Genomic DNA, 19,397 nt, shown 5'->3' with positions numbered 1-19,397 from the left:
TATCACAATGGATCATGTCCATGATTATTATCATTACAGGTTAAGGCTACAGATTTAAATGGAAAACCTGCGATTGGTAGAACACTTGCCATACGAGCTGAAGAACTAGGTTTTGATAAAGAGATTGTAACAGACGACAAAGGATATGGAATTTATACTTTTCCCGCCATGACCTCTAATGCTACCGAAATCGTTTTAAAGGTAAACAAACCGCCATAATGTGTCTGTCAACTCTTAGTTAAAGATTGTATATAGCTAGAACAGCTTGTGTTCGAGCAACATTCTCCTTCCAAACATTGCTTGCATTAAACATACATTATGCAAGAGCTAAATCTGCCTATTGCGGGTCTATCTTTAGGCCTGAAATGTTATCTAAATTATTAATTAGATATTAATTAACTTATCCAGACCATAACCAACTCCCGATGGTATCGCTAGTCTGCGATGTTTATTGGATTATGTTCCGATTTGCTGTTCGACTTTCATTCATAATTTATTCATAAAATGGATAATCGAGACTATGTTTTCTTATCGTACTGACTTTAGTAATGATGATGTAGACTAGGCCGAAAATTCAATCGCTAAAATCTCGGTTCAGAGTGGATCAATTTGACTGAAATTTCAGCAAATTCCCTTTACATTATCTACTTTTTATGTATTATAGTGAGAACTGCTTTTTATCTAATCTCCCATAATGTATCTTTAAACTCCTTGTAAAACACTAAAATAAATTCGTACGACACGTAAATTGAAACATGTGTATGTCTGCGATTGCTTGCCAGATTTCGGGGGGGGGGGGTTGGATGGCCGAATGGTTAGCACGTGCGCTCTGCGCTGTATCATACGGTCTGTCATTGAGTCAACTGGCGGGGTTTCGATTCCCCGGTGTACGTGACAAGGAGTAGGGTCGCCTGTCCAACCTCGTGGATTTTCCTCGGGTCCTCCGGTTTCCTCCCACTGCTAAAGACCCCTACGCGCAAGCGAATTATTGAAATAAAATTGAACCATGTGTTAGTCCCGAAATGACCTAGTTTGTGTCGAGTGGGCGTTAAACCCCATTTCTCTCTCTCTCTCTCGCTTGCCAGATTTGAGTCTACATGTAACTGCAGATATATATAGTCCAATCATTTGAAATGAAAATCTTATGCCAGTCTCAAAATAACCTGAGTATTGTGATGATGACGCGTAGAGCTCAATGTTTATCCTATACTAATGAAATGGAAATGGGTGAACGTTTACAACGTTAATACTTCGTTTGATGTCGTGTTTACGGTATATACAAGTTGCAATTAGAAATTATAACTGGCAAGGACAATGTCTAATTGTTCGGATGGGACGAACAAGTTTCGTGTACACATTGGCGTGCATGTAAAAGAACCCTTGCCAGTTGGAATTCGAAATAACAGTAGGTCGAACAGGATCACTGTCCCGTATAGTCATAGCACACTGTATGGCGTATGCCCGTATTCTTTGGCGTGCACGTAAAATGGTTCTTACCAGTTGGAATTCGAAATAACAGTAGGTCGAATTGGATCACTATCCCGTAAAGCAGTCATAGCACACTGTATGGCGTATGCCCGTATTCATAAGCCAAATCGATGCAGAAAAGTGGGACGTTAAACCCCATTTCATTTCATTTCCATGGAAACAATATGTTGACATTAATGGCCAGGGATGTTAATAGCGTAGTTTTGTTGTTGTTTAGGTTATTGGTGTAGATATAAGATATAGTAAAGGTATATTTAATGAATATTCACTGATAACTCCCGGTGCTTCATTAGTTATTGAACCATGGTATTCCTCTACCAGAAGTTATCTCAAGATAACACCACCAGAAAAACCAGCAAAATGTAATTCTACTGTTACTCTAGAAGTTTCAATGACCCAAGCACCAGAAAAGTCATTTAGACTATATTTAATGGTAAGTAACTATCGTTGTTATTGACCACGGGGTTTGCAAAAGAGATATTACACATAGATATTACATACAGATGTTACATACAGATATTACACATAGATATTACTCATAGATATTAAAAATAGATATTAAAAATAGATATTAAAAATAGATATTACACAGATGACACAATAACATACATAAACTTATGGTTTGAAGATTTCACATTACTAACAGATCTGTGCTGTCCTTTTGTATTTTGACTATTGGTTCCAATGATTGGATATGTCGTAAAAAGGGGGAGTGGCAGAGAGGGGTGGGATATGATTTTTAACCCAAACTGTTTCCTTATGTTATGTATTAAAGATATGTATATTTATTACTAGGTGTTGTCACGAGGTCAGATAGTTCGTCTAACCAGTAAAGGTATAAGTAAAAGAAGCAGATTTGAAGGTGGTTGCCAACAACATAACCAATTTGAGCTAATCGACTGTAAGTATACGAAACTTGAAAAACGAAATGAGTTTTAGAGTTTTAACGTCCTACTCCGACTGGGCTAACGGGAATGGGCATACGTAATAGAATGTGCTAGAGGGGAAATTGCCCGGACAGTGGCACTACGGCCTACTCATATCGAATTCAACTGCCAAAGGTTCTTTAACGTGTACGCCAATGTGTACATGGGACCTCGGTTTTTCATCCCACCATAGCGACTATGTGTTTTCCCTTGCTAGCCCCCCCCCCCCACACACACACACACACACCAAACAATGGGACAGAATACGAGATCTCCAGGTTAGTGAGCCAACATTTTACTTACTGGGCCATCGTGGCTTCCATGAAACTTAAAAGAATCATAAATAAATATTAGCTGTATGGTTCCAATTCGCATGGGAAATGGAGGTTTTGCCGTTTTGAATAGCCTCATTCGGATGTAGAAGTACGTAGAAAACAAATAAAAATAATAATTTTCACAATAATTTGTAATTATCAAGTAAGCGGAAAACAAATGAAAATAATAAATGATGCTCAAAATTCTCAGTAATTTTGAAAAATCGTTCAAAACGGTTGTTCTACAGAGGGTTATAAATAAATTTAAACCCGGAATTTGTATGCCCGGTCCCGTTTGTCTAGGTCGTTCGGATGGGACGAAAAACCGAAGTCCCGTGTACACATTGGCGTGCACGTAAAAGATCCCTTGGCAGTTGGAATTCGATATAAGAGTAGACCGTAGTGCCGCTGCCCGGGAAAATCTCCCTCATAGCACACGGTATTGCGTATGCCCGTCTTCATTTGCCCAGTTTAGGAGCAGAACAGTAGGACGTTAAACCCCATTTCATTTCATTTCAGTTCCATTTGTCTAGATATGTTTCTATGTTATTTCAATTGAATTACAAAACAATTTACTGCTTCAACTAACGCGGGAATTGCAGCCACAAAGCCAATCAGGGGATGCCTTACGTTTTCTTTCTTTTTTAGACGTTACGTGTTTGTTCGGCTATCACAAATGAGATTTTCTATTGTTTGCACCGAAACCTTGTAAACGCTCCACTCGTCAATGTTTCTATAATTCGCTTGCTGGGTTATTTATCACGGCATAACACAATTTGAGAAAAATACCATACATTTCATTTGTATGGTTACGGCGCAATGCGAAAGGGTGTGGGAAGAATTCCATCTGTCAAGGGTTCTACTACATGCACTCTAGGGGGCCACGTGACTGAGTGAGTAAGGCACTGGCTAACCACCAAACCCCCTGGTTCGATGAAGGTTTGGGCCGAGAAATTTTTCGTGAGTTTTTAGCTGGAGGACTTGGCAAGGACCAGCATTTGATCATACGGATCGGACAAAATACCGAGGTCATGTGTACAGAGAAGTAATACAGTATGAATATAGTGATGTTGAAGTCATGTTATGCTGTACTAGGTATAGTGCAGTCATCCAGTGGTTCTCGGCCTTTTTTGCCAACGGCACACCTTGGAACACATGACAAAATAGCGGCACATCTGGCAAAGTATATATGCAAAATGAAAACATTGCGGCATACAACCATAGACACATACTAGTCATAGACACATAGAATGACTCAAACTAAATAAAGAAAAAACACAGCTATGAGCCTACCAATAGGAACCAGTGAATACTCGGTCAGGAGCACGTGTTTTTTCGTATTTTCTTAGTGTGCCTTTCAAAATATCGTGGCACACTTAGGAAGATCTCGCGGCACACTGGTTGAGAATCACTGATATAGTCAGACGGAAGTTATACAATATATAGCCATGTTAAAGTCATGTTATGCTGTACTAGGTCAGCCGACAGTTATACAATACAATATAAAATAAAGTGATGTTATTTTTGTTTTTATTAGGTATGGGCAGACGGAAGTTTTGCTGTATTTAAATATAACCATGTTATAAACGTCATGACATTTTTGGGGGTTTTTTATTAATGATGTTAAAGACGTTATATTATGTTTGTTTATATTAGGTATAGTCAGAAGGAAGTTATATAATATAAGATATAGCGATGTTAAAGACGTTATATTATGTTTGTCTTTATTAGGTATAGTCAGAAGGGAGTTACATAATACAAGATATAGCGATGTTAAAGACGTTATATTATGTTTGTTTATATTAGGTATAGTCAGAAGGAAGTTATATAATATAAGATATAGCGATGTTAAAGACGTTATATTATATTTGTCTTTATTAGGTATAGTCAGAAGGGAGTTACATAATACAAGATATAGCGATGTTAAATACGTTATATTATGTTTGTTTTTATTAGGTATAGCCAGAAGGAAGTTATATAATATAAGATATAGCGATGTTAAAGACGTTATATTATGTTTGTTTTTATTACATGTAGGTATAGTCAGAAGGAAGTTATATAATATAAGATATAGCGATGTTAAAGTTGAGTCAATGTTGATCGACGTTAAGGTAGATAAAGATATGGCACCAAGCGCTCAGATAATAATGTATTATGTACATGACTATGGTGAAGTCGTCTCAGATGTTGTCGAACTTACAGTAACAGATTGCGACAGCCAGACGGTAAATAAATTTAAACATTTCGTATGCAGGAGGCAGTTATGTTTATTCTTTCTTTTTTTCACCGCATACCAGTTCTCTTATTTATATGGGAATTGACATAGCTAAGAATATTTACTATAATTCTTTTCAACTCTTAACGACACAATGTTATGTCCAATCTAAGGAACAATAAACATTTAAAAGAGAGAGAGAGAGAGAGAGAGAGAGAGAGAGAGAGAGAGTAATTAACGTCCACTCGACACAAACTAGGTCATGTCGGGACTAACATATTATGTAATCACCACAGGGGTTGGGGGCACGCGTTAACCACTCGGCCACCCAACTCCCACGCGGTTTCATTCATCTGCATAATACCCCTACACGAAAGCAAATTATCAAAATAATAATTACCATATTATGTTGTTCCCATTATGTTACTTAGTGGGAATGGGTGGCCGAATGAATCAGAAGGTCTGTCATTGAGTCAAGTGGCATGGTGTCGATTCCCCGCTTGTAAGTGACAAGGAGTAGGGTCGCCTGTCCAACCCTGTGGGTTTTTTCTGGGTCCTCTGGTACCCTCCCCCCAGTTAACGATTATTGAAATAAAATTGAACCATATGTAGATGTAGAAATGATTTAGTTGTGTCGAGTTGATGTTAAACCCCATTTCTGTCTCTTATATGTTATTTATTCTTATATAAATTCTTCCAAAAGATTAATAGGTAAATGTATGGCGGTGTAAAGTTAGATTGATTTTTGTTTTTCGATATTGGCGAATAATTAAAAACAACTAGCCTTTTTTTCGATACTCCTCTTTCGATATTCAAACTTCAATCTCAAAAAAGCAGATTTGGGTGTATATCTGCAGAATGCCTCCAAAATACATTTGATTAAATAAGTTTTTTTTTTAAAAACGAACTAAAGATATCATAAATGAGGATGTCTGAGCGTTGGATTCACATATAAACTGCACTTTCTCCTTGTTTTTTTGATATTGGCGAATGTCGAAACACGAGCTACTAAAACGAATTATATATATATCGTAAAATAGGATGCCTGAGCAGTGAATTCACATACAGACTGCACATTCTCCTTGGGGTTTTTTATATTGGCGAATCTCGAAAAAGCAGGCATCCATCACACTGCCTAAATTTTTTTAATTTTTTTTCAATTAGAAAACTGTTTTGTCAAGTCGGTAAATTATTGTGAAATGTTCCCTCTGATTAATGAAATCATGTCAGAATGAAAATCAATTTCCTTAGAATAAATGCCGCACTGTCACTTTGTGGATAAAATTCTCGAAAAGAAATTAAAAAAAATAAATATTGTGCTGTCGTTTAGTTTATAAATCAGTTTTAAAAAGGATAAAATAGAATAATTCCCTTTGATTTTTCTTCATTGCTAACAATGTGACAAAAATAGCTGATTAATTGCACGTTTTTTATGTTAGCTAAAGTAAGGTGTGTCTGAAATGTGATTTATTATTCAAAATGACGATATGAAAACGTGAGATGAGAATGCAAGCTATATCCAAATTTAAATTAAAATTATTTCCAGGATTTCATGTTTTCTGATCTATATCTTTGGTTTTTTAAATCTGTATGAAAAATTATGGGAGTTGCACTACAGAAACTGTAGAATATTTGGGGCCATTATTTCCTACAGCTCCCCCCCCACCGAATTCTGTAGAATACTATAGAATTCCATTCTATAGAAATTCGTTTGGATAGAACGATAACCCAGATCAACCGTGGTTTGCACAAAAGTCATGACATTTGGAATCCGATGGAAACACTATACTTGCAGCTCCGGCTCATTCATATAATTAAGTATTGGAAAAAAAACATATTTATCTATGTCTTGCCTCTGTAGTAGACTTTTTTCTACCTGAATAAAACTAAGTACTATCGACATTGCGGTTGTTGAGAGAGAGAGAGAGAGAGAGAGAGGTGTGTGTGTGTGTGGGGGGGGGTAATGTCCACTCGACAGAAACTAGGTTATGTCGCGACTAACACAAAGTTCATGTTATTTCAATATTTCGCATGCGCGTATCGATCTTTAACAGTGGAGGAAACCGGAGTACCCGTCGAAAACCCACGAGGTTGGACGGGCGATCCTAACCATTGTCACGTACTAACGGGACGCGTAAATCATCAGACCATTCAACACTCCTGCGGTTGTTGAAATGATAGATGTAAGTGAAACGAACTGTTAATAAAAGAGGTCAAGAGGGCTAGACGGAATGATATAATTAGTTGAAAATCATGAATGAACTAATTCTTATATGGATAATTGGAGACAGGCGATAAGAAATCAAGTACAGATGACACCAGATTAAAAAAGGAAAATAATTATGAAAATATTACACAGTTTAGAGTAAATTTATTTTCTTTTACCTCAGATTTATTTTTTTGTCGTGTTTGATATTGATAAACCAGATTGTTATTCTGTATAAACGAAATGAAATGGGGGTTTAACGTCCTACTTTTCTGAACCAACGGGGATATTGCTATGAGGTCACTTTTGACAGAAAACGGCTCTACGGCCTACTGCTATTTCGAATTGCAACTATTAAGGGTTTTCGTACGAGCACACCAATAGATTTCTATACCATTCCAACTACTAGGCACTGCTCCCTGTCAGGTCATCCGGCCTGCACCAACGATAAGGGTAAACCACACCGGAAAATCCCGAAGAACTGAATTTCCTCGGCCTACACCGGGAGCGATCCCGAGACTTCCTGGGTCATGACAAATCACATAATATATGACACTTGTTATCCTGGACAGAAAGGGGAATCGGGGTGGAATGTCAGTCCGGAAGACCTTGAATTATCAAAGTCGCCACTCGGCAAACCTCAGCAGATTCCAGTACCCTACATCTAGCCTCGGCTGTATGACGAAGTCCGCCATTGGAACTACTTTCAAGTTCCCGGATTACCAACGGCGTTGCCCATGACGACGCCTTTGAAGAATGTTTTATCATACAAATATTTCAAAGTCTGCAGCTGTTTTTCTTTGAAAGTTATCCGATTGTCTTCAAACAAGGACAACTTTGCACTGAAATTCAGGCAGGTCACAGTTCTGTAATGCCCCAGTCAGACCGGGGTGGCGTCCTCACTGCGCTGCTGCGACCGTACGGCGACCAGAAAATACACAAGGTCGCCGACAAACGTTAACACAACGCGAGAAAATGTCCCAAAAAGTCATTATTTTGGGGATTGAGAGAATTCAATTCTAGAACGTTCAACCGCGTATCCCCAAGCACAACCGCTAAACAATCATAGGCCATAATTCTCTGGACAACAATTACTTATCATTACTGTATTTCCAGTTCAATTACTAAATGTCACTGAAATGAATTATCGGGGATAAACATCTGCAGTGCTGACTAGTTGCCTTGAGAATATAAATTATAGTTGGGTAATATTAAATAGTAAGTGCAAGGGGATTGCACCACACACAAAAAATTACACAAGATAAATCTACAGACAATATACACAATCACAAACAACAAACGCACATTATCGGATCGATCAATCAAGTGAATGGGTCCGGGTGCTAGCCGTAATCGTCAACTGCGCTGTACAGTAATTTTACGGCTGCTATCCAACGAAAAATCGACTGGATCCACATCGAGATTCTAAGGATAATAACTTGAGGACCGTGTTGATAGTATACATGTGTTTCAGATTCACAAAAAGAGAAACATTTTCTTTTAATGAATATTAAAATTATCTGAATCATCCTGCTGTAGGCCTACGTAAGATTTACATTTGTGATAGGTCTAAATTATACTGTTTGAAGTTTTTATACTGTCCGAAGTTTGGGCTATTCTATCATTTCGACTGATAATTTGCTGCTATTTTAAACTAGATGCATAAGTATACGTTGGGCCAATTTTGTTATTAAAAGTTAGATAATTTGTTTTTGTAATATTTAGATAAACATGTCTCAAGGTTTTATTCAGAAAATTAACTTGTTTTGAGTAGTATGTCTGTATTCCGCAAGAACTAATCGGTTTAAACCTTGGCGAGAACATACATGGGAAACCTTCCGTCGGGGAATCTGCATGGCTATAACACAAAAGGCGTGGCTCAAACCGAAGTCCCGTGTACACACTGGCACATTGACGTGCAATTAAAAGATTCCTTGGCAGTTGGAATTCGATATAAGAGTAGGCCGTAGCGCCGCTATCCTCGCAAAATTTCGCAATAGCACATTGTATGGCGTATGCCCGTCTTCATAAGCCTATCCTTCATTAGCATTTCATTTTATAGAACAAAATGAATGTATCACATAATCAGAAATTTGTTCGTCACCATTTTTCTTTTTTGGGATATATGTAGGTATTGTGTGGTGGCCTGACTTGACTTTTTGATGCAATCAATTTTATCTGTTACCTGACCTTGATCTTTAGTTTTCATATAACAATATTTTATTCATAAAGGAATGGAATTGGAGAACAGGCATGACCTATTGATCCACTGGTTTAACGTCCAATCGATAAAAACTAGGCCATTTCGGGACTAACATATGGTTCTGTTTTATTTTAATAATTCGCTTGCACATAGTGGTCTTTAGCTGTGGGAGGAAACCCGGGGACCCGGAGAAACCCCACGAGGTTGGAAAGGCAACCCTACTCCTTGTCACGTACAACCGGGAAATCGAAACCATGCCATTTGACTCAATGACAGACCTTATGATACAGCGCGCACGTGCTAACCATTCGGCCACCCCACCCCCACCACATCCACTGATGTCAAAATGTCTGGACGACTAGGAGAGAGACATCCCCTGGGTACTCACTAACAATATAGATATTGGGGTTTTGTTCACCCCACCCCGCTGGGACCGAAGAAGTAGACATTTGGCCTGGAAGTCAATTAAACATCGAAATGTCAAAAGTGTAATATATAAATTTGAGGCAGAAGGAGATTTGGCTATAATTGCGAACCTCCACTGAAAGTAATATTTGTCTATACGATATAAATTGCGACTATATATGACATTTCACCTAAAATTGCTTGTGTGTGTATTTAATTACAGCACTAGATTTGAGTGTAAGGCGAACGCATATTTTCCGTAATTTCCGTTAAATAATATAGTAACGTCATATACTTGTCAAATCAGATTTAATCCTAAAGGTTGCCTGGTTACTTCCAAATAATCAGCATCAGTCTAGACACTGACATGACAATTATGGACATTATTTTGTAAATGCAGATTTTAAAGTGGCATTCCTGTTTTTGTTTTGCGCGAATTCTCTGAAAGATCTGTGTAACTAGTTGAAATCGTTCGTCAATTATTTCCACTGATTCTTTTTAATAAGGGCCAAATAACCATGATTCTTTTAAAAAACCTTAAATATGCAAATTGGAAAGTTTTCAGACTTAGTACTTTTTTTTAACCCTGACAGAAACAAATCTCAGAGTGACAAAAAAATATACACGTAAGCAGGATCCGCGCTACCATTAAATCAATCAGGCCGTTGATTAAGGAAAAGAATTCAAGAGGTAGCAAAAAGGATCATTGTAGCCACCCCTGTCCAACAGTTCTTTCAACCGATACATCCCTTAGATGAATATTGCCGATCTTATCCAAAATGTTTCTGTCGGTTTCGCTTATACAGATACATTTTTCTCTGCACGTCTTAATGTTCAATACTGTTGATCGTATCCAAAACCTTTCAAGAGTGTTTGCCTGTACATATCTTTTTAAATTATCCTGAGTTTGTGCTTAAATGTTTATGAGCTTTGGTGATGACCTGTCCATGATGACCTGTCCATCTCCTTGATTTATGAGAGAGATAGCGAGAGAGAGGAGAGAGAGAGAGAGAGAGATGGGGGTTAACGTGCACTAGACACAAAGTAGGTCATTTCGGGACAAACACATGTTTCAATTTTATTTCAAGTCGCTTGCGCACAGGAAACTTTAGCAGTGGGAGGACACCGGAGTACCAGGAGAAAACCTACGAGGTTGGACAGGAGACCCTACACGTACAACCGGCGGGGAATTGAAACCACGCCAGGTGACTCAATGACAGACCTTATGATACACGCGCACGCGCTAACCATTTTATCTCATACATAATTGTACAATATATTTGTATATTTTAGGTTAATTTAGAGTTTGGCACGGATAAGGAATATCCCGGTTATGAAACGACTTTAACTCTCCAAGCTGAACCGGGGTCCGTTTGTGGTATAGGTGTTATAGATAAATCTGTATTATTGTTAGGCCAGGTTAACACCATCACACAAAGTCAGGTACGTCAAAAGCCTTGCGTTACTACAAGCTTTACAACAGAATCATGCCAAAGTAACACCACCAGACAAAGTCTATAGCAGTGGACACTACACGCCATCTTCCAAATCATGTATAAACTGTCCCCCCCCCCCCCTATATATAGTACCCTTGCATTTTAAATGCTGGCACGATATATCGTCGAATCAATGTATCGTGATTCACTGTCTCACGATTCGCGCATTGAATCGTGAGACACTGAATCGATGTATCACGATTCTTTTTTGGGGGGGTCGCTTCAATAATTAACCCGTCACTCTTAATTATCTGCATCACACACACTATCCATAGGTACACAACAAACACGCTTAAATTGTTTAGTCGTTATTTTGATCCACATCAATATCGTGTTATAAAACAGATTTATTTCCTCGACATCAATTACTGATTTATCCTGTTATTTTCTTGGTACGTATTGACCTGGTTGTAGATCGTGATACAAATCGTATCGTATCGTGCCTGCAGTGGCAATGCCCAGCACTAATGATTAACCTGAATTTTCCGTACTATTCAAATGACAGTAGTTTTTCTGTACCAGTTCTTCCATTCTGTTCCACTGTCAAAGGGAAAACAGACTGGAGGATAGCCAGGAATTTTCTTGATCAACATCGGGATCGAACCCTCTGGTTAACCTGTAGCAGGAATTGACGACTTTCACCCGCACGTAGAAACTCTCCAGATGTTTCAGAAATGATTCGTGCTCGGATACAAACTATACTGAAGGATTTACAAATAATTGGAAGTCCTCTTCGTATCTAGGTTGACGTTTCGGTCAAATAAATTTTAGCCCCAACCATAATCCAAACCTCTAAACATTAAAACTCTGTTGCCAAGACTTTGGTGTCAACACCGTTGTTCTACCAGCTAAGTTTAGCTTCCAATTTTTAATTCAATTTCTATTACTTCGAAATATCACATTAATTATTTTGTACATTGTCTTTTGTTTATTTATTTTAGTTGTTAAAAGCATCCGACATTTATAAAGTTGACCTATTTGACCCATTGAATGAAAATTATCCAACACATAAAGACCATTGTAAGAAGTGGCTGTCAGAAAATGAGCCACCTCGAAGAATTATAAAAACGTTTTCTGACAAAAGTGAGTGATCTGGGTTCAGACTATGGAGTGATTTAATTGTAAGAAGGGGCGGGTCATGCTCAAAAAAGGGTGTATTTTTATTTCTTATACCACCGCCCATTTGATCAATGCACACAGACATCGTTCGTTGTATGTTTGTATTTCCTACAGGCCATACGAATTTAACCCTGTATTCTTTTGTATTTTCTTACCAACTACAGAGCTTCAAATCTTACCCAGCACTAATACCCGCATTATCCCCATTATCTTGGTTGATCGGCTGCATAGCGGATGCAATAGCCGTGGTTATCCAAACCGTCGGGGTTTTAACGGGTGAATCTAACGATAATGGAGAAGTGAATCACACGACAAAATGTGGACAGAATCACAGAGAGAGAGGGAGAGAGAGAGATGCTTTAGTGTCCAATCGACACAAACTAGGTTATTTCGGGGCTAGAGGCTGATTTAACAAACAACAAATAGGTTAAACATTAAAGTGTGCCGAATTAATTCGGATTCGCATGGGAGTGTAGATGATCAATTTAATCTTCGAGATACTTCACTAAAAAACGGGGTTTAACGTCAACTCGACACAAATTAGGTCATGTCGGGACTTACACAAGGTTCAATGTCATTTCAATAATTCGCTTGCACCTAGGGGTTTTTAGCAGTAGGAGGAAACCGGAGGACCCGGAGAAAACCCACTAGGTGGGAAAGGGGATCCTACTCGTTGTAACGTACAACCACGCCACTTGATTTAATGACAGACCTTGTGTGACAATGCGCACGCGTTAACCATTCAGCAACCCAACCACCCACCCAGCTTAGCGAGTCATGCCCTTGTTTACTGCATCTTCAATGGAAGGTTTGATCTCGTATTAACTCCGTACATCCTATGAAGCCCTTCACGTGATACTCTGTATAGATAGGAAAGGCGATCCTACGCCTTGTCTCGTACAACTGGGGAATCGAAACCACGCCACTTGTTAGTGTAAACATGTATATATCGGTTTAGATGTGGGTTATTTTGCATGTTTTGTCTTTCGTGTATTATTTTAGAATATTTCAAATAATTCTAATCGTTATAGCTCTACCGAAGTCAGCGGCGGAACTTGCTCAAATGGAAAAAGTCTCAATTATTAGTAATGGATGGTATCCAGATGATGAAGATGATTACTACTACAGAGTGGAACATACTGACGCATCACAAGCATTTAAGGTAAATACGTTTAATACCTTTATACTTACTCAACTTGAAATCTACATGTACTAATATTTGAGACTGTAGTTTGTTTTTTGTCTGTCTGTCTAATCGGAGTGACAGCTGTCCCCATGGCTGAGGCTTGGTGTATAGGGGTAGGTCGGACTGGGGAATAACATGGTCCTGGTGGCGATGGACTACCATTTACGGTTTCGGAGTTATGCTGTTTCTTTTTCAAAGAAAATACTTGTGCTACGCCGAGTCAACCGCTAGTTCATATTTTATCATCTTAGAACCTCGCCATTTACATCTCCTCTGTATTAATACTATTGTTGTAAATATTATACTACAGACAGCTGGTGTAGTGTATTTAACAGATCTAAAGCTAGATAACAGACCATGTAAAGAAGTATGGAAGAAATCCTATTTATCTGCTGATGACAGTTTCTCTGGCGATGATTCATTTGAAGCGCCATCTGTAAGCCCCGCGAAGCCTGACAGTAAGAGTTATCTATCTATTCTCCAATATAGCTGCAACTTTATTCTCCAAACGATTCATTTTTGTCTATACTTGCTGGCGCTTCTGCCAATAACTGGATAATTTTAGTATCGACGTCATATGAATTTACCCGAAGTCATCACTATCGATCCGAAAGGAATAAAGTCTAGAACGAGTTCCAACTATTGTCCGATTTAGAATCAGTCGTCAATAGTGCGTAAAGGGGGAGGGATCTTCATCTCACAGAATACACATGTTAGATGTGCCCATACTTCCTTCTGTTCTTGATTGACGCGTTTGCTTACAGAAGTGAATCACTGTCTTTATAATTCTATATTTCAGAAAAGAAGCAAGTAGCTGTCCGAGATTTCTTCCCAGAAACCTGGTTATGGGACTTGGAAATCGTAGGGTAAAGCTAAAAATAGTTTTGTATTTATTAGTCAGTAGCGGACCGGGTCTTATAACCGACACGGGCGTCTTTTACCTACTAGCTCGACCCATTATCCTATAATGGTTTTCCAGTGGTTTTTTATCGAGCCTGGCGGCCCATTTGTTACCCAAGTGGTCGGCGCGGGGCAGGGGGTTGGGGGGTGATGGCCAAATGGTTAGCATGTGCGCGCTGTATCATAAGGTCTGTCATTGAGTCAACTGGCGTGGTTTCGATTCTTCGGTTGTACGTGACAAGGAGTAGGGTCGTCTGTCCAACCTCGTGGGTTTTCTCCGAGTCCTCCGCCCCTCCCCCCCCCCTGCTAAAGAATTATTGAAATAAAATTGAACCATGTGTTGGTTCCGAAATGAAATGACACAAGTGGACCCAAACTATGTCATTTTGGGACTAACATATATGGTTCAATTTATTTCATTAATGCGCTTAGGAGAAAATCGGAGTACCCGGAGAAAGCCCTCGAGGTTGGACAAGCGACCCTACTCCTTGTCAATGTCACGTACAAGCAGGGAATCAAAACCACGCCACGCGACTCAATGACATACCTTATGAGCCCCCCCCCCCCCCCAGCATGTTAGCGAGTCATTGTCTTGTTTACTGCATCTCCAATACATATCAAGCCCTACACGTAATACCCTATATATTTCGGCACTAATTTCGATTGACTACTGACCCAGCTGGGGAGCCTATCAGATTTTTCGATCAACGCAAATATCAAGTCTCGCGCTTTTCAGCTAAAATGTCTACCTGTGATAAACGAGTTCGTTCAAGTTCGTTCAATTCAAGGATTCCGTGATGGTCGCCATGTTAGATTTGAGCTTGATTGGGTTAAAGAGAGGGATAACCTACCTATAAGTTCGGAAATTGCCGACTAGTCTAGCGACGTCTAGATGTTTTTCAAACTCGCGGTCATTACTCCAGGAACGTGTTTACTGAGCTCACAGGCTCCCCTATTTTGTCAAATGACGACTTGACTTAATCAAATTTTCTCGTTCTGCTTTTATATGATTACCCTTCTATTCAGGAATAACTTCAATACTCGTTCTTGTATAACATATGACACTTTACTCGTTTTGTATGCTAAGCTGAATACAACTTTAATTAGAAGTATAAACTAATGTCGTGTCATTCTAGGGAATGTGAATGGAGCACTTTCCTTCTCCCATCGATATGGAATATAATTTCAGTCATTTCATTCTTATTACTACATGCTTTTAGCAGAATAATTATATCATTCGTAAAAGACATGTCTTTAAAAAAATCTTTGAAAATTAAGCAAAGAAATCGATGGTCGCCATTTCGTAATAACAATGTGTCAATTTGCGATGACGTATAGTGTCCTGTATGTTTGTCAGTAATATTTATCACGGTTATGTACTTAATAATAGAGTTATTTGTTAGAGCACGTGCGTTGTATTATCAGGTCTGTCATTGAGTCAACTGGTGTGGTTTCGATTCCCCGGTTGTACGTGACAAGGAGTAGGGTCGCCTGTCCAAACTCGTGGGTTTTCTCCGGGTCCTCCGGTTTCCTCCCACCGCAAAAGACCCCTACGCGCAAGCGAATTATTGAAATAAAATTGAACCATATGTTACTCCCGAAATGACCTAGTTTGTGTCGAGTAGACGTTAAACCCAATTTCTCTCTCTGATAATAGTTACCTGGGAAATATGATACTGTAAACTGACAACCATAATATTTTTTAATGTGGCCTAAAACCAGAAAACTGATCTGTAGGGGATGTCATTCATTGGCAGCCGACAGTACCACCATCAAGCAGTCGAAAAGTTAATTCATGATATAGGCACTATTAAGATGGAGATTGGTAGCTATCAAGTCATTGACCTAAGGTTTATTCACATACGCATTTATGACAATTTGATGGATGTAAGATTGACGGGGTAAAGGCCACGTAACCTATCTGTTATTGTAGCAAGAAAATAACACGGATCAAAGGTCAGCATTGATGGATAGAATTCCTTTTAGTATCTGACATACTTTCGGAATGAGATAATGATACGTCATAATCATTTCTTATTATATACGTATTTATTTTGAATATTCTACCAAGACATCTGCCCACACCCGTTGCCTTGGTCTTGCGATAGATGAGTGGGAAGCCATATCTATTGACAATGTTGTGAGGATGAGATTGGCGCCTGAGATGAAATGGGATGGGGTTTAACGTCTTACTTTTCGGCACCAATCGTGCTTTTGAAGGAATTGAAATGGAGTTTAACGTCCTGCTGTTGTGCTCCGACTGATTTAATGAAGACTAGGTATACGCCATGCAGTGTGCTATGAGTGAGATTTTGACCGGACAACGCCGCAAAGGCCTACTCCTATATTGAATTCCAACTGCCAAGGGGTCTTTTACGTGCACGCCAATGTGTACACGGGACCGTGTTTCCCCCAATCCGAACGACTATACGTTGTCCCTTGCCAGGTCCTCCGTCCAATACACCTCTGACAAGGGGAAACCCGCCGAAAAATCCCGACGAACTTCTCTGCCAACACCGGGATCAAACCCGCAAGCTCCAGGCTAGCGAACCGGGGAACCATTTAAAACAGGTTCTTTCGGTATATTGAATGTGAACATAACATTTCATACCAATTTAGATTGTTAATTCTATAAGTACCATATAGGTCTCAAGATGTCTATGACTTTCATAAATTGTCAACTTAAACATCTACCTTAAGGATACCTAATGACATACAATAGATTTCAACGACTTACCAGATATAGTCGCTTCGACTTAGTTCGTTTTATTTCAAGTTGTCAGCCGAATACGATGGGGAACACTTCATTCCCATCACCTCCACATAAAATATCAGTTAATAGACATGCTTGTCCAGGACTTGATAAATAACAAGTGGTAATCAAATACACAGAAGACATCGTGTATCAACATTTGAAATACAAAATCGTGATATCCATAAAGAGAGGCTAGAAATCTCCGGATAGATTAGTTCCAATCGCTTGAATAGTATCTAAATGACACATGTAATGTAAAGAACACATCCTTATGCATCTCAAAGTAGGTTTGTTTAAAATTGGAGTAAGGATGCTAAATCCGAAAAGAAATATGTAGGTTGATTAAAATTTAAGATCTGTTATTAAAGAGGAAACAAAATATGGAAAACTATAAAGATAAATATCGTTTCCTGTAATGGATATCAATGGTCGCACTAATAAAATTAATGCTGCACACACAAATTACATTAATTCGCCAACAAATGAAAGTAATATGTGCCCAAATTTGAGACCGTATGATATAAAAATTCTAGTTCTCAAATTCTACCTTGTCACTCAAAAAGGGTGACGTGACCCTCATTTATTTGCCTGTACATAAAGACCTGGAATAGGGCAATAGGCAGCTTTAGCGTTTGAATAATGCCTGTTTAAGTACGTCGCCTCAAGAACAAGACAATTTCCAACCGTATGGACACTGACCGTTGCTGTTCAAAAATTAGAAGGGACATACCTTGGGAAGTAATTGTTTTTAACGGCTAACTTTATTGATTTACAAACGATATGGTTACTCAACTTACTCCAAGCTTTTGTTAACATATTGTTTCTTATTTCTGTATTTATTTAAATTGCAGAGAAACTGGGAAGTTAGTAATGAAGAAAGAACTACCACATACAATAACTAAATGGCTTGGTAACGCTGTTTGTAGCCATAAAGAAAAAGGTGTCCGTATTTCAAACGATGCAGCCATCACAACGTTCCAACCGTTCTTTACGTCGTTTAATCTGCCGTACTCGGCTATCCGGGGTGAATTTATTCCTATCAAAGTGACAACATTCAACTATTTTTCTGAATGTGTTCAGGTAAGTCACGGAGTTCGTGAACCCCGAATTCCGCCAACATTAGAAATAACATGATTTGCCGAAGAAACTTATTGAAATGAGGTTCAACGGTTTTCTTATCTGCACCAACTAGGTTAAAGATGGCAGGCGTGTATGTAGGGTGCTAGGATGGAAATTTGTGATTATATGACTTACTCAGGGGGTCTCTAACGCGCAACAGATAGGATACATTAGATTTCGGCCTTCCGTCCTGTACCAATGACAAAGAGAACCCAGACTTCAAATTCCTGAGGAACTTCCTCGAGCAACGTTGGAATTAAACCAGGGATCTCCTAGTTAGTGATGGGGCGCGTTGGATCAGAAGGTCTGTCATTGAGTCAAGTGGCGGAATTTCGATTCCCCGCTTGTACGTGAGAAGGAGCGGGGTCGCCTATCCAAGCTCGTCGATTTTCTCCGGGTCCTCTGATTTCCTCCCACCCCGAAAGACCCTTACGGGCAAGCCATACTTTGGTTCCGAAACGACCTAGTTAGTGAGACAGGGCCTTAATACACCGAGCCACAGAATATTATTATGGTTTAGTACTTAAGTTATTTTGGGACTAACATGTCATATTATTCATGTATAATGCCGAGGAAGAGAATAATTCTCCAGAGAGCGACAAAATGATTACCGTTTCACAAATTCTGCTGTGTAGAAAAGCCATCCCCGTTCTTTTTACTGAATTTAATACCGGGCGAATAACAAATCAAGATTGTCTATTTAATCTTTTTTAGATTCGACTAGAGTTGAAGGGTTCCGAATTTATAGATATAGACCCGGATGTTGGATCGGTCACGAGCTTGTGTATTTGTTCAAACGAAGCCAAATCTTATAATTTTATTATAGTTCCTAAAAAGATTGGAGAGGTTAACTTAACTGTTGTGGTAAATATATTCAATCTATAGTCAGATCCTGTCTGATTTAACAGACATTTCAACCTTATCTAACAGTGTTGACCGTTACATTTAACAGCAACGGCAGACATGTTAACCATTACATTGACCGTTACATTTAACAGCGACGACAGGCATCTTAACCGTATCTAACAGTATTGACAGTTACAGTTAACATCAACGGCAGACATC

At 38.9% G+C, this 19,397-nt stretch overlaps 1 protein-coding gene across 1 annotated transcript in view; it reads left to right on the top strand.

The window, feature by feature from the left end:
* The window catches only part of LOC126818061 (alpha-2-macroglobulin), a 54,491-nt gene that overhangs the window by 21,930 nt on the left and 13,164 nt on the right, over positions 1-19,397 (top strand). Inside the window, exons 11-21 of the mRNA XM_050545238.2 lie at positions 40-201; positions 1,706-1,921; positions 2,284-2,389; positions 4,766-4,953; positions 11,051-11,200; positions 12,195-12,336; positions 13,404-13,534; positions 13,869-14,016; positions 14,358-14,424; positions 18,065-18,293; positions 19,047-19,196. Of these exons, the coding sequence (XP_050401195.2) occupies positions 40-201; positions 1,706-1,921; positions 2,284-2,389; positions 4,766-4,953; positions 11,051-11,200; positions 12,195-12,336; positions 13,404-13,534; positions 13,869-14,016; positions 14,358-14,424; positions 18,065-18,293; positions 19,047-19,196 (1,689 nt within the window). The remainder of the gene's footprint in view (positions 1-39; positions 202-1,705; positions 1,922-2,283; positions 2,390-4,765; positions 4,954-11,050; positions 11,201-12,194; positions 12,337-13,403; positions 13,535-13,868; positions 14,017-14,357; positions 14,425-18,064; positions 18,294-19,046; positions 19,197-19,397) is intronic.

The sequence above is a fragment of the Patella vulgata genome, chromosome 4 (genome assembly GCF_932274485.2).
Source record: "Patella vulgata chromosome 4, xgPatVulg1.2, whole genome shotgun sequence".
In the NCBI taxonomy this organism is placed as follows: domain Eukaryota; kingdom Metazoa; phylum Mollusca; class Gastropoda; family Patellidae; genus Patella; species Patella vulgata.
This window is presented reverse-complemented; position numbering and strand designations above follow the sequence as displayed.